This window comes from Schistocerca nitens, chromosome 7 (genome assembly GCF_023898315.1).
Source record: "Schistocerca nitens isolate TAMUIC-IGC-003100 chromosome 7, iqSchNite1.1, whole genome shotgun sequence".
Classification (NCBI taxonomy): Eukaryota; Metazoa; Arthropoda; class Insecta; order Orthoptera; family Acrididae; genus Schistocerca; species Schistocerca nitens.
Genome location: NC_064620.1, coordinates 626,498,737 through 626,511,651, shown reverse-complemented (window position 1 = coordinate 626,511,651; position 12,915 = coordinate 626,498,737). Strand labels below are relative to the sequence as shown.

General features: G+C 36.1%; 1 protein-coding gene across 1 annotated transcript in view; it reads left to right on the top strand.

Annotated features, from left to right (window-relative positions):
• LOC126195428 (Down syndrome cell adhesion molecule-like protein Dscam2) overlaps nt 1-12,915 on the top strand; it is an 879,015-nt gene that overhangs the window by 549,327 nt on the left and 316,773 nt on the right. Inside the window, exons 9-11 of the mRNA XM_049934039.1 lie at nt 5,971-6,152; nt 6,533-6,787; nt 6,863-7,007. Coding sequence (XP_049789996.1) covers nt 5,971-6,152; nt 6,533-6,787; nt 6,863-7,007 — 582 coding nt within the window. The remainder of the gene's footprint in view (nt 1-5,970; nt 6,153-6,532; nt 6,788-6,862; nt 7,008-12,915) is intronic.

The window sequence follows — 12,915 nt, the reverse complement described above, 5'->3', positions numbered from 1 at the left end:
AGGCACTACCTACCTCTAATACTTTCTTCATTGCGTAAGAGAAAGGGATTTCTTGGAATAGGTTAAAAGTAAGGGCAGTTCTATCATACCCAAAGATGAGAGAGGGGCAGTGAGCTCACGGTTGACAAAAGTCGAGCACTGCGAGCTTCAGTCCAGAGTGAGAAGTAAAGATAGATTTGGGGGAAAGAGAAATGAATAGTGCAATCAAAAATAAGGACAGAAAAAAGTCTTAGCTGAAGTTTTCTGTGGTACAAGCCCTGTGTTAATTACACATAAGTTTTATGCCAATCTCAACTGGAAATTCACAGCTTAACGTGTTGGTAATATTTTGGGAGTATTATATGTAAACTTGGAGATTTTTGTATTTTATTTTTGGCACAGTTGCTTCCTAAGCTCTTAAATGGAAAGTTTTCTATCAAACTCTCATTATGTCTTCTGGTTAACAAAATTATTTTGTAATTTAGAGCACAAACAATAAAATGTGTAGTTAACAAAATCTGGAGTACAACAGTGTAATCTGTCCTTTTTCCTTGATAATCAGTAGGATTCCCTTGCTTTTGTTCATCATCTCCAGTCAGAAGAACAATTTGATTTTTCAGAGCCAAATGGAGCTGTCCGCCCCAGGGTTAATACCAAAGTCATTGACATTAAGGAGGTTAGAGTCGGTGCTGTGTTTGTAGATTTTTGTGCAGCACAGGGATTCCCAGTTCCCGTATATCGGTAAGCGTATAGGAAGTTTCGGTTCTTTGGTTTATATGGATGTGGCACATTTAAGTGACTCATTGTTAAGTATAATTAGCTTTTGCTGAGGGGTGGGGGGAGTCATTTCCATGTAAAGAGCTTCATCTAACACCAAAGTTATACTAACAATCGGCAACAAAAATTGTATGATGATTGTTTAAAAAATGTAGTATTAATGAAAAAATGAAGCTGGTGTCTGTGAAGTAGCAAAAATTAATAATTTGATCACTTAAGGACATTTTTTGGTTGGAAAGTGCTTTTTATGAAAGAGGATTTAGAAAATGCAAACTTCAGTTAAATGGACAACTTAAAATTTTTGGGTGGTGAGTGAACAGTGGTATACATTGTTATCAACAGAGAAATCAGTCTTTCACCTTGCATTGTGTAGTGGTGCAAATTGTAGAGGTTTTTCAGATTCCTGCATCATATTTAATATTATAATTTGATTGATGGGTAATCAGACCATTTTGTTGCCATTGTTTTGCATTGTACTTAACATTCTGAACTTTCAACCTCATTTATTTGTTTGTAATTTGCTTGTTAACTTAAGAGGAAAAAACTCACCTTTAAATCATTATATGGAACTGCAAGAAAGTATAGCCTTCTGTCACCAGTGATTTTGGCTGTAACTCCTTTTTTCTTAACTACAATACAGTATGAATTAGGATAGACTGCTTGTCACCACATAGAGAAGGCATTGAGCAGCAGACAGGTACATTTGACATTAGACTATTGGATATTGTGAGCCTTCAGAGAAAATCCTTGTCAGATGAAGAAATAAACACACACACATTGATACATGTATAAGTTACACACAAATTGCCACTGTCCTCTCCATGGTACCTGGAGAGGACAGTAACATTAATAGTGGTTATTTGTGAGTTTGTGAATTGAGCATGTCCCCTCCCCGTCCCACCTCCAGTGTGCAGGTGTCAGGGAATAGTAGAGATATTAGTGTTAAACTTTGAAAACATTTACACTGTTTCGCAGTACCATGATCAGCCGTGGTTCTAAACTGTGTAGTTCGGTATATTTTGATTTCTTCCCTTACACTAACTATTTCAGTTGGTTCTGTGCTCAGTTCACTTTGTAATAAAGCATTTTTGTTTGCTTCATAAAATATCAAAGCCTATGAAGCATTCAAATTTACAAAATTATGTATAAATTTCTGTATGTTCCTTCTGTTTCAACTTTCTTATGAAAGAAGCAACCATTTTTCTTACTCTTTTAAACTTCAGGTGGAACACACAGGAATAGGAATAAAAAAATGAAATTTGCAAATTATGTGTAATAGAATTTCTGGCAACACATTTCACTTGTATTTTGGAGGAGTCCAATCATTGTGGTACATTACTATTTATTTACTTATTATTAGCAGAGGTTATTTCTATTTTTCATAGATATACTTCAGACAAAATGTAAGATGAAAAGGGTTATTCATACTTTCTAATATGAAATTACAGGATATAGTAATGCAAAAAGAAATGCGAGAAACTTCATGGAGTCATATGTTTACAGAGCACAATGGGACTTCGCTGAATGAGCACCTCTCACACCACGTAATTCAGATAATGAACAGAACAAATTGTAAGACAATGACTCACTTAACAAGCGATGTTTCGCATAACGAGTGACAACGATTTAATGTGATGTCATCAGCCATTCATGCACGGTGGCAGAAACATTCAATAATATGAACACCTTTCATTGTCGGCAGCAGCATAGGGACAATGTCTTTAGCATGTACTGCGGTCTGGGTTTAGTGTTCTTTCTGCTACCATCTTATGCAGCTTGTGACCACCCATTTTTCTAAACTTGTGTTCACACAGCGTTTTTTGTGTGCTACTTTTAATAACCTTCATAGAAATGTCCCTGAAGATAAAGCTGCAGGAAGACGACCATAAAAGAAAGAAAATGACCTTACAAATGAAATGTAAAATCATTAAAAAGTGAGAACCAGGTGAGAGCATTGCTGATTTAGCATGCATATACAATCAGTCTACATCATTTGTTTGCACTGTCCTCAAGAACAAGAACAATATTAAGGAGATAGATACTTCAAAGGGAGTGACAAGGGTATCTAAACAACAGTTTTGTATTCTGGATGATGTCAGAAGGTTGCTCCTTATATGGATAAATGAAAAGCAATTGCAAGAGGACACTAAAACTGAGAACATAATTTCTGAGGAGGTGAGAATGATTTTTCCTGACCTCGCAAGAAGATGCCAAGATCATCAGCAGCAGCCAAAGAAGTGTTTAAGGGAAGCTGTGGGTGGGTCGAGAAGTTTAAGCGAAGAACCGGCATCCACAGCCTTGTGAAACGTGGTGAAACAGCCAGTTCTGACACAAAGGCAGCAGAGAACTCCATCGGCAACTTCAAGATGCTTGTAGATTCTGAAGGGTATCTGCTGCAACAGGTTTTTAATTGTGATGAGATGGGCCTGTTCTGGGAAAAGATGCCAAAGCATACCTTTATAAAGCAGAGGAGAATGCATTGCCCTGTCACAAGCCAATGGAAGACCGTCTCACACTGCTATTCTGTGTCAGGGCAAGTAGAAATTTTGAAATGAAACTGCTGCTTGTTTACCATTCAGAAACTTCACGAGCCTTCAAGAAGTATAAAATCCAGAAGAGCAGATTAAATATGATGTTTTTAAGTCCAACAGCAAGGCTTGGGTGACATGTGATCTTTATTGTAATTCGATTACTGAAGCGTTTGGTCCTTAGGAGAGTCTGCCACTCCACGTCTTGCTTGTTATGGACAACACCCCTGCCCATTCTCCAGGCCTGCAAGACCACCTCCTTGAAGAATTTCAATTCATCAAGATCCAATTTCTGCCTCCCAACACCACTCTGTTGCTCCAGCCTATGGACCAGAAGATTATTTCTAACTTAAAGAAGGTTTACATTAAAGCATTCTTTGAGCATTGCTTAGAGTTGCAGATTATTTCTAACTTAAAGAAGCTTTACATTAAAGCACTCTTTGAGCATTATTTTGAGTTGACTGAAGCTACCAATCTCACTCTCAAGAGAGTTTTGGAAATATCACTTCAAAATCGTTGCCTGCATTAAGATGATCGAAAAAGCATGGGAAGGATTACCGAGAGAACTTTCACCTCTGCATGGAAGAAGCTTTTTCTGTAGTGTGTTGTCAAACATGACCCTGAGGCATTTGAGTCACTACCTATGGAGCCTGTAGTCAACGAGACTGTGTCTTTGGCCAAGAGCATAGGACTAGCAGTGGATAACAATGATATTGATAAGCTTGTGGAAGAGCACAGCCAAGAAATGAAAATGACCAGCGAGATTATGGAGTTAGAGTGTGTTTCACAGCAGGAAGTTGTGGAGAGGAGTCCTTCGGAGGCGGAGGAGGAGGCGGCAAAATCAAAGCAGCAATCTTTTGGCACAGTAAGAGAAATATTGAAAGCATGGGAACCGGTTGCATCGTACATAACTCTAATGAAGCAGTGGCATCTTGCACTACAAATTTGACGATGATGCTGTGTCAAATTTTCGCCAAGAGTTGAAGTGTCAGCAGAAACAAATGACTATAGATAGCTTCCTAGTAAAAAATTGGTTATGTGTCATGAATAATAAAGTGCATAATTTTCTTTGAATAAATGACATGAGTAAGACAAAATTTTTACTGTTTTTTTTTCATACTTTTCATTAATTTATACGGGATAAAGTGTTTTTCATAACAAGTGTTTCGCACTACGAGCAAGATTCTGGATCAAATTATGCTCACTATGGGAGGTTCCACTGTAGTAGTGTATTTTTATGAACCGGGGGAAACAATGGGAGAAAGTGCCTCCAAAGCAAGATAAAAAATTAGAACTACTTTACTGTAATGACTCTTGATTCTGAGGTAGTGCTTGTTCTCCTTATTATAGTTAATTGATAATTTTCTTTCATCTTTCCACTATTGTTAGCCTTATTGATTATCTTACACTTCAGTTTACTGTATCTAACATTTACACCTAATATTTTACATTGTGATTCCCATTTGTTGACATGGAACTAATCAAAAATAGCTCAAACAGGAAATACATTTTTCATTCTGTACAAAATACTTTCAGTTGCATTGCAACCTTTCCAGCTATTTTTCTGAGGATGAAAGCTGTAAATGATCTGCTGAAGTCATTTTTCAGTCAAGGAAATCAAAGAAACTGAGACAGTATTGACCAGTATCATTATGTTTTCGTATACAGGTTTTAATCTGTGCAGTAACTGCTGTACCAAAACATTATTACTCCACACACAATACGCAAGCATAAAAAAAATGAAATTAGAATATTGGATTTAAAATGTACAGAAAATTGGATAGAAAGGGCATTTGATAAATAAATAAAAATTTGTCTGGAATAGGGCACTTATCTGCGAATTGATTTTGTCTGTTTATTGATTCTGGTGAATAGTTCATTTTAACATAATACCAAAAGAACAAAAAAATATCTGCTGGGCATCAGCAAAGGTTTTTAATTGTATGCTGTTTGCAGTTACCATTATGTACTGTGCATGTACTGTATGTTTCTTGGTGTTCTATGTTACATTTATTCTGTTACACACAGTACAATATTGCTATATATATTAGGTTTGTATGAGAATATTATTTTCATTGTACTGAATATGGTATTGGCATTATTGAAAGTAAAACTGTAAAATACTTATTTTCGGATCGTGAGGATATGACCAGATTGAATCTGGCTGTGGTAGTAGGAATTGATGCCTGATCTTTTCTGTAAGCAGTTTTCTAATGCTGTTCAGATGAAAATGCAGGTTTTTCCTGAATTGCACTTATGTTAACGCAATATACAATCAGTTTAAAATTAAGTCCACATATAAGAATGTAATGAATCATCAGAACCTCCTTGGTGGCTTATTATTAAGGCACACTTGTTCAATTAAATATTCCTAAGAAGCTGTAGGTGGACAAGAGGGACATAAATTTTCAGGGCTTTATATGTGATGCTGTACTGTAGCACATTACTCTACTTCACATACGAATTCCAGTTTATCAGTGTTGCATATGTCTGTACCCTCTCTGTTTGAAACATAATGAATTGTCAAATGGTTATGCAATTGCTTACACTTCTGTAATGCAAAAATCAACAATTGTATCTGAATTCTTATATTATATCAATAACATTTCACTGTAGTGACTGAAAACATGTTTAAAGTAGTGAAATAATAAATGTGTGGCTTTAAATAAATCCTCCTTTGTTGCAGATGGTACAAGTATATAGATGGGACAACCCGTAAACAACCAGTAACTTTGGATGAGCGTGTCAAACAAGTCAGTGGGACATTGATTATCAAGGAGGCAAAAGTGGATGACTCTGGAAAATATCTGTGTGTTGTAAACAACTCTGTTGGAGGAGAAAGTGTGGAGACAGTCCTTACTGTCACAGGTAATACATGGAAACCATTCCTACAGTGAAGTAATATATCTCAAATATTTAATAAAGTAAATAGGGATACATTTACCTTTTCACATTTTTCGTGTCATCACAGAAATAACATTCACACTCGCATCGGGTTAGCAAATTTTAGTTCATGAGTAAATACGATTTGTCAGTTTTTGTACATACAGCAGTCTGACTGAATTTCCGAAAAATTAACTACAACTCTTTACACATTGTCATATCTCCACAGAAGACCTATCTTTATCAATGATATTAATTACCTGGTATCTAGTAAAACCATGTGCCTCTCTCAGAGATGTGTAGGGTAAATGTGAAAGAATAGTAACTGTTTCATTTTATTAGTAATAAATTTATTATGTTTCCAGCTCCACTTGCAGCAAGTGTAGAACCGCAGACTCAGACTGTAGATTTTGGACGTCCTGCTACATTTAAATGTAACTTTGAAGGAAATCCAATTAAAACTATTAGCTGGTTGAAAGATGGTAAACCACTTAATCATAAAGAACCAATCCTAACAATTGAATCTGTTAAGAAGGAAGACAAGGGAATGTATCAATGTTTCATTAGGAATGATCAAGAAAGTGCTGAAGCAAGTGCAGAATTAAAACTTGGTGGAAGGTGTAAGTCAAATTTACAAAATGTGTGATTACATGTTATTCTGTTTTTATTGTTTCTAAAAGCATTCTAATTTTCAGTTGAACCTCCCCAGTTACGCTATTCATTCCCGGAGGACACTTTACAGCCTGGTCCATCTGTCTTTCTAAAATGCATTGCCTCTGGTAATCCAACACCTGAAATAACATGGGAGCTGGATGGCAAGAAACTCTCCAATAGTGACCGGTAAGGTTTCTAGCAAAGTGTTTACAGTAAAATGCACAAAAGCAGATAAAAATGTTTGAAACTTTTGAACAAGTTTCTTGTTGTGACTCTATTTTGGAACCTTTACTGCAGCATGTGCCATTTTTTTCCTTTCTTATCCTATTATCTTTATAATTCCTTTTTAACAGTTCAAACAGGAATCTCTGCACTCTGACTGAGTGAAAGTGTGCATTAATTTATTCCCTGGACCATTATACAGGACCAATGGCAACCCTGAAATAGGTTTCCCATCATTTCCTTGAATTATTAAAATACAGTTTCAGACTATTTCTCTACCATTCCACTTTCAAATAGCATGTGGGAAAATGAATATGTACTGTATATATACTTGTTTTGCAGGCTGTGACTGCTTCTTTTTGCCAACAGGACTTTTAATTTTTTATGGGATGTGAAACCCTAACGATATTTTGTTTACCGTTAAATATATCACAATTTCAGTGGAAGCACTGTTGTACTTGTTGAGGTATGTTAATATCCATCCCTGCCATACCATCAACATTAATTTTTGTAACAATGTGTGCTTTAAAAGCTCCAACAGCAACACAGTTTAATGAAACAAGCAAACAAGAATAACAGAACAGATATACCAGATACAAGCTGGTAGTGTATCACAGAGGAAGTAGTTTATAACAGCAACTTGAAATTAACGCTTTTTGGCATACTTTTGGAAATGGATATCAAGGCACAAATTAATATTAGAATTTTTCCACATCTGCACTGCTTCTGTGTAGAATTGTGTCTGTTGTTAATATAAAAAAGAAAGTGCTCCATCACAAACTGAATGAAATGTTAGTGTACAGGAAAAACATAGCTTTTTAGTTCTTATAAATTATGTCAAGGCATTTGTCACTTTTTGTAAATTGTGGGGAAACCATTTTAATAATAACTGATACAATCCTTCAGTAATATTTATTATCACAGCCTAGTGCCATATGGATAGCATGATCTACATTTTGAATATTTGAATTAGGATTATGATTGATTGAGGGTTCCATTATTAAATGCAGTATTGTGAACTTCCTTGTATTTCTGACAGAGTCATTTTCTATGACACATGTTTTGGCCTACATTGGCCATATTGAGGTGATATACTTGTGTCTGTGTCTGAAATAAAAGGAAATGTTAGTGTATGGGAAAAACCTTGCTTTTTACTTCTTATAAATTATGTTAAGGTAGATAGCAGTTTTTGTAAAACATGGAGAAACCATTTGAATAATAACTGTGTGTGAACTTCCTTTTGTTTCTGACACATTCATATTCTATTATATGTGCTTTGGTCTGTATTGGACATCGACATCTTCAAGTGATTGTTTTGTCTGCACCTAAAAAAAAACTAAGTTCACAGTAGCTCAATCACTGGTGTACTTCAGTGCAGTGTCATTTATTCCAAATCCATTGCTGCACAGACCTATACATATGCACTAATTAACTGAGCCAACTTCGTATATAAACATGTTTACAAGATGATGTGGAGGGATCGTACCTAACTGTGCAAAATCTTAAACGATTAATTCTGCAATACACAGAGTTTAAAAGTTAGCCGAAATCATTTTAGAGTTTGGCACTTTACAAGTGATCTGAACATTTTCAAACTGTTAAAAAAAATCATCATCATCTTTTGAAACTTACAGTATTTCTTAGTACTTCTCTAATGGTTTTGTGCACCATTTCAGCCATCTTAACCACTTGGCAAAGTCTTCTCAATAAGCCGCTTTTGGAAGATAATTTCATTTGAATTGTGAATTGTAGATTCTATGCATTGAAGACAGAGATTACTGCTGCTTCTGGAGTTTCAAATCAGTCAGTGAGAATGGTTTCTTTCACTGTAAGGATCAGGAAGCAATTTGACAGGCCTATATCAGTACCTTATATTTGGACAAAGAAGTGTTTAATAGATATAAGATTCTTAAAGCAGTGTCTTCATTTTTGCTGTTCAGTGCTTTAACACAGTGTTATGATGAAGCAGTATCCCTTGTAATCTGATTTTGGACTTTTCTCCTCATGTTCAAAGAATCTTGGCAGAATCTGAGAACATCAACTTGAAATAACTGTCTTATCATCATACATAACAACAGTAGTGATGTGTCCACTTGTTGCAAAGAGTGTGCACACCATTCTTTTCATCACACTTCATTCTCTCTTCAATTTTGTTGGGCTGACCTCTAATGAGAATAACCAAATGCAAGGCAGTCAATTTTTTTTTTTTTTTTTTTTCCAGAGTTGAATTGATACAGCTACATTTTGGTATCAATTGTGATTTTGGATACTGCTTTTGGCTGCCAGCACTTGCTAGCAAGATTCAACATGCAGAGTTTTTAAAGGTTCAGTATCCATTGATTGCCAATCTTTCCAACACAAAGATTCTTATGAAGAGAAATCACTGCCAATAGAACCCAGAAAGTGCATTCAGTTTGTGAACGAGGTCTGTTCAGAAAATTCTGGTACTTTATCCATAAAATTTTTCTAGTGTTATCTTTTACTTATTGCCTGTGGTTTCCTTCAAAATACTCTCCTGTACAATTGGTACACTGCTACCATGGCCGTTTCCACTTCCAGAGGCAGTCTTGGAACATGTCTAGCTGGATCAAGCAAAGCGCCATCTGCGAATTTTCTTTTATTCATCTTTCAATGCAAAGCTTCATCTTTTCAATGGGGTTTCAACTTTGGAAATAAGAAAGGTCCACAGGGGCCCAGTCTAGAGAGTACTGAGTATGAGTCAGCACAGTGGTTTCGTCTTTTTGTGCAGTAGTCACCCACCAACAGGGATGAATATGCAGGTGCATTATCGTGATACAAGAGTTCTGAATTGTCTTGCCACATTTCAGCTCATTTGCTTCTCACATTGTCTCACAGACATCGCAACATGTCCTGGCAGTGCCCTCAATTAACGGCTTGCCCCTGTGGCACGAATTCATGCTGAACTAATCCTTCAAAGTCAATGAAAATTATCAGCGTAGCTTTGACATTTGACCTGCCTGATGAGCTTTTTTTCATTTTGGAGAACCTTTGCCAACCCATTGTGAAGATTGAACCTTGGTGTCAACATCATAACCATAGACCCATGTCTCATCATCAGTTATGATTCTCTAAAGAACATCTTATTCTTATTTGTGCAATCTAAAAGCTCTTCACAGATTGTGAGACAAAGGTTTTTCTGGTCTTGACTCATGAGCCATGGGATGAACTTGGTGGCAACACGATTCATTCCAAGATGCAATCTTTGATTTGTACGCAAAATTTCATTGACATGAGTGTTATCGGCAGGTGTCGAAGAGTGCCCTGAATGAAGGTCATTTTTAACTTCCATCTGGCCATTTTTGAAATGGTGTGAACCATTCATAACACTGAGTATGGCTTACGCACTCATCGCTGTAAGCTTCCTGCATCTTTGGTGTTTCACTGTAAACGTTTTCTTGAGTTTCACCCAAAATTTTATGCAGATGCATAGCTCTTCTGACTCCGCCATCTCAAAATTTACAAACTATGCAACATAATGTTCTACTCAATACAGCACTGAACGATAACAACAGATATACAACAGTGAAACTTATGGCAGTTACACATTAAATACAGGCATGCCGGGATGCCAAACGCATTTTGCTCCAACACACCATTGGCATGAAATTACGAATCTTCCAGAATTTTTTGAACAGGACTCTTATAGGAGCAGAGAGATTTTCAGTTATTACCCAGACTCAAATCTCATTTACTTCATTAGTAATCATTACTGTCTGCCCTGACCAAATTTTGCCTTCAGTTGGTCCTATTACGCTGCTGGCAAACAGTTGCTTTGTTAAATGAAGATCCACATTAAGCCTGTCCCAAACAATATGTCAAATCACTCTTATCTTTAAAACAGAAATCATTTTGGAGAAGTGCACTTGTTTCAACTGTATTGCTGCATCAATCTGACACACTTACAGAATAAGCCCCTCTGCTGAGCATCTTGAAACTTTAAGTATGCTACAATGAACTGTTTTTATTGGAAATGAAACAGTCTCTACAGACCTATGAATTATTTTAGATGTTTCGGATATCACTTTACAACTATTAAAACATGTGTATTTATTTTGGCGTACACATTTTGTTCGATTAATTCAAAACATTGTCAGTGGTGCAGTATTTTCTTAGTTTTTATGTCAAGAAATGTGTATTAGTGCTGCAAGACAAAGTGAAATTAGGTCAAAACTCTTGTACCACATGCAGGATAACTTGTAAAATGACATGCAAATGGCCTATTTGTAGACATCTGGTGCTGTATGCTTCTAGAAACCTACTGAGGACTTGTCAAATCACTGCTATATAGAATCATTGCTGTAGTGTGCTCCAAAAGTGGAACAACATGTTGTTAAGCAGATGATTGTAAGGTCTTAGCTCGTCATTGTATAGTGTGACTGCTTGTGTGAATGCCATTTAAAATGTGGAATTTTAAGATTTTTGATTTCCTTTTCTTGTTCTTGGGGTCCATGTATATGGGAAGTATTGTTGACACGATTGCGTTCGGTAATTCATATGTGGGCCACAACTTACTTGCATATATCAAATTGCTGATAAATGCCCCAAACTCGTTCTGCACACAGTGTAATACTGATTGGTTGTCTATTCTAGCAATCCAAACATAAAGTGTCTCCCAGCTTTTTTTATGTATGCTTTTATACTGTAATGACTTCCACCTTTTTTATAATAGCTTGGAGTTTACTGATAAGAAATATGCTTATGAAGTTAAGTTAATGTTTTACCAGATGGTGTTAAGGATTTCTCTCTCATCTGGACTGTCAAAGTTGTATTTGCGAACAGTTCTTTGACAGTGTATTCAGAATTATTCTACAAGAATGAGTTGAAAAAAAAATTTCAATTCATGTTTTTGTTCTCTTTTGGCTTTTGCAGAATTATTTTTTTTAATGTGTGCTGTGGGTTAAAAGTGAGTGAAATCACTTTCTGTTCTCATATTAGCAACAAATCAATGTTATATTTTTGCACTGAATTTGATCAGTTATTGTTTGGTTGAATAATGATGGACTATATTAATTATGCAATTTCTCTTATCACTCTATTTTTTTCTTTTTAAATTCATGTTGATTCCTCATATCAGTTCTTTGTCAATGCTACATAGTATATTTGTCTGTGCATACATACACACATATTTAAAAACAGTAGACTCTTAGTCACTTGCAATACCATTAGAAATATTATATGTATATTACCCTGGCTTTTCTTGCCTATATTAATGACAAATTCAAAAGAAGATGCCTTTTGGTGGTACTACTTAGAGAGGGGCATTTGTTGCATTTCTCAAGACTTCTTGAGCATCACCCGTCAGTTGAAGTTGCTTTGTGAGTGTGCGTGTGTGTGTGTGTGTGTGTGTGTGTGTGTGTGTGTGTGTGTGTGTGAGAGCGCGCGTGCATGTGTGTGCACACGTGCGCAAACCAGTTTTACATTACCTGTTTAATGGACTTCTACCCATAATAAAACTCTTATCTTTATCTTACTTGTTAAACAATGGAAAAATCCAGAAAGAAAAGTAATATGAAAAGGATAGATTGCTGCTCACCATATAGTGGAGATGTTGACTTGTAGACAGACACAACAAAACGACTGCTAAACAAGTAAGCTTGCAGCCAAAAGGCCTTCTTCTGAAGTAGAAACACACACACACACACACACACACACACACACACACACACACACATGGCTACATTGTGCCAGTGCTGCAACTCAGGCTACAATTCAGGATCCACATAGTCTGCTGGTGTATCTTAGCCATGGATGTGCTTCGTACTAGTTAACTCTGAAGGATATCCTCAGAAATGTCAGCAAAATTTTCAGTCTTGTTTATATGCCTTTAGACTGCTCAACAGCTGGACTACAT